At 45.4% G+C, this 2,776-nt stretch overlaps 1 protein-coding gene across 1 annotated transcript; it reads right to left on the reverse strand.

Annotated features, from left to right (window-relative positions):
- Positions 1–1,168: 1,168 nt before the first annotated feature.
- On the reverse strand, positions 1,169–2,113 carry LOC105557359. Its single transcript, XM_012004577.1, has one exon. It carries the CDS (start codon positions 1,987–1,989, stop codon positions 1,540–1,542), a length of 450 nt encoding a protein of 149 aa, XP_011859967.1. The 5' UTR covers positions 1,990–2,113; the 3' UTR covers positions 1,169–1,539.
- Positions 2,114–2,776: the final 663 nt, after the last annotated feature.

Below are 2,776 nucleotides of genomic sequence, written 5' to 3' on the forward strand. Positions count from 1 at the left end.
ACAAACACGCACTGCGACGCGTAGAACATGCACCGATCGCGTGGACGGCAACGGCTCGGAAAGAGGCGCGCGCTACGTACGATGCCGTGCAATATGTCCGCCGATCGCACGGATGGAAACGGGTGCGCGCTACGATGCCGTGCACTATGTCCGTCGATCGCACGGATGGAAACGGGAACGCACCACCATGTCGTGTAACTGTCCACCGATTGCGCGGATGACAACGGCCCCGAAACGGGCGCGCACTGCGATGCTTACAACTTCCACAGATCGCGCGGATGGCAACAGCTCGGAGACAAACACGCACTGCGACGCGTAGAACATCCACCGATCAGTGATCGGAGATCACTAATCACTACTTATCGACTACTCCCACCACGTTATCGACGTGAAAATCACGTGACGTTGCTGTCTGGGTAGGGAAACCAGCACTAGCCAATCAACGTCTCGTGCACTCGGATGTGGATTGGTTACTGCTGGTTTCCCTAGCCAAGTTCCGCCGCGCGGCAACGTTACCGCGTCCAGTGGGCAGGAGACATTAGTATATATTTCAGTAGGTTTCTCTGCCGTAACCGAGGTTGGTGAAAAAGTCCCTAAAATAAAGTAACTAGATAGTAACATCGAATAAAAAAACTATCGATGTAGGGATTAATCGAATTTCAAAATATCGATGAAATAATCGATATTGTAATAAAAAAAGAATCGAACATCGATGAATCGAGTGAAAATCGCCCATCACTACCACACTCATATGCAGATACTTTAGTCTTCGGAATCTCCCCTTTAGTAAGGCAAATGCTCTCTCCACTACTTGTCTCATTTTTGACAATTCCGTGTTGAAATTGACTTGAACCTACAGATACAGAAAACAATAGAGAATAACAGCTCAATTGAAGTATAGAAGATAAAACTAAGGATACAATAAAGTTAACTAACTTCTGTCAAATTTCCTTTATTTATATAAGGTGGAATGCACCAAGACAGCACTGGATAAGCCTTGTCACCAATAATATATTCGTTTCCTGGAAAGAATGCTACACGATTCTCTTGTACAGACATCCACAAATCTAAGTTTCTAAATATCCTAGAATCATTTACAGAACCCGCAAATCCTACAAAGCAGTCTGTATACACAAGATTTGCATCGCAAACAGCTTGCAAAGTAATAGCATATTGACATTTTCTGGTTCTGTATGATTCAGAGTGAAGCTGGACAGACAAGAACATAAAAATAAGATGAATTATGTCATTACAATCAATGAGAAAATAATCAGCACATAAATGTAATGGTTTTACATGTGGCGCAAGAATGGGTATATGAGAACCGTCAATAGCTCCGATAACATCTGGAAGGACACCAATTTCATGGAATCTATTTTTTACAGCAGTTAATCTGTCTCCTTTTGGCCACACAATAACACTATCTGCTATGTCATTTAAAGCACTCACAACTCTACGGAAAGAATCATGTAAAATCGACTTCCCCATGTTGAAACGATCTGCTACAGACCTATAACACTCATTTAGTTAGTGTATACATTACGAATTGAAGAATTTGATGCTTATATTATTAGAAAAACTGTTACTCACCGAAACGAATCTGGGGTTTGCCAGAAGCCAGATAACTGACAGGAGCTGATTTCTAACTGGAATCATTGGTCTTCCTTTCTTCCCTATTTGCATTAATGCCGGAGTTAATCGTCGTTCGAAATTTTCGTATGTTGTTCTGGTCATACGAAAATGTTGACGAAACACTAAATCACTAAATCTTGGTATAATTTCATTGACGTATACTTGTTCCCTAACTTCATAGTAGCCTCGATTACCAAGTCGTAGCCGACCTTCCACAAGATTTGCCTCTTCAATTATATCAGCGATTTCGTCGTCGCTACTTTCTGGATATAAGCTATCCAAAGTTTTCTTTATTAATTCGTGTCCAATAACCACGGCGCAGGCTACAATATTTGTCCGAGACCCTTCACCCGCCATTTTCGTTTATTTGCTGTTCGGAAACTATTCACACCCGGAGTACACCCTGCCCCCACCATCGTTCACCCGATTCCACCCGTAGGATAGTATTTCCGAACGCAGCCCTATTCAGGCGAATTAAGGCCTGTGTCCATGATGCTAGTACTCGGTCCAAGTTCTAATTCCGCGAAATATTTAGCCAATCAATATAGCTGTTTTGGCTTTCAGGCTTTCGCGGCTGTTATCTTCTTTAGTCATGGCTTCCGGATGGTTGCCGCGTCCGTTTGCAGTGTGGTGCCGACGTTTCGCAGGCGTTGCAGTCTGCATCATCAGGGCTGGGAGACTCTGATACTGAGCTCCCTCGCGTTGCGCTCGTCCTTTTATACTCCTTCTTGGGGGGAAGGGGGGGTAGTCAGAGGGCGGGGTAGTCAGAGGGAGGGGGGGTCAGCCAATGGCGGCTGAGTTCTTAAAAACCGGGAGGGCGGTGTGCCATATCGGGCTCACCTGATAGCCTTTGTCGCGATTCAGATTGTCAGGGTGTTTCAAGATTTCTATGCCTTCGCGGTGTTTACGTGCGAAATAGCTTTGGGACGGGGCCAGCATGGTGGCTTTGTCGAACTGGATGGCGTGTCCGGTCTCGATCTTGTGTTCGGCTAGAGCTGATTGTGAGAAGTGGCCGTATTTGGCATATCGCTGGTGTTCTTTGATTCGTGTACTGATCTTCCTCCCGGTTTCTCCTATGTACACTTTGCCGCAGGAGCATGGGACCTTGTAAACCCCTGGGGCTGTTAAAGGGGGCCTCCGGTCC

Source organism: Vollenhovia emeryi, unplaced genomic scaffold (assembly GCF_000949405.1).
Source record: "Vollenhovia emeryi isolate VEMERY1.0 unplaced genomic scaffold, V.emery_V1.0 DF939508.1, whole genome shotgun sequence".
NCBI lineage: Eukaryota > Metazoa > Arthropoda > Insecta > Hymenoptera > Formicidae > Vollenhovia > Vollenhovia emeryi.

What these genes read in the sequence shown, in the direction of transcription:
- LOC105557359 (XM_012004577.1), bottom strand. Translation starts at nt 1,989, where the DNA reads ATGGCGGGTGAAGGGTCTCGGACAAATATTGTAGCCTGCGCCGTGGTT.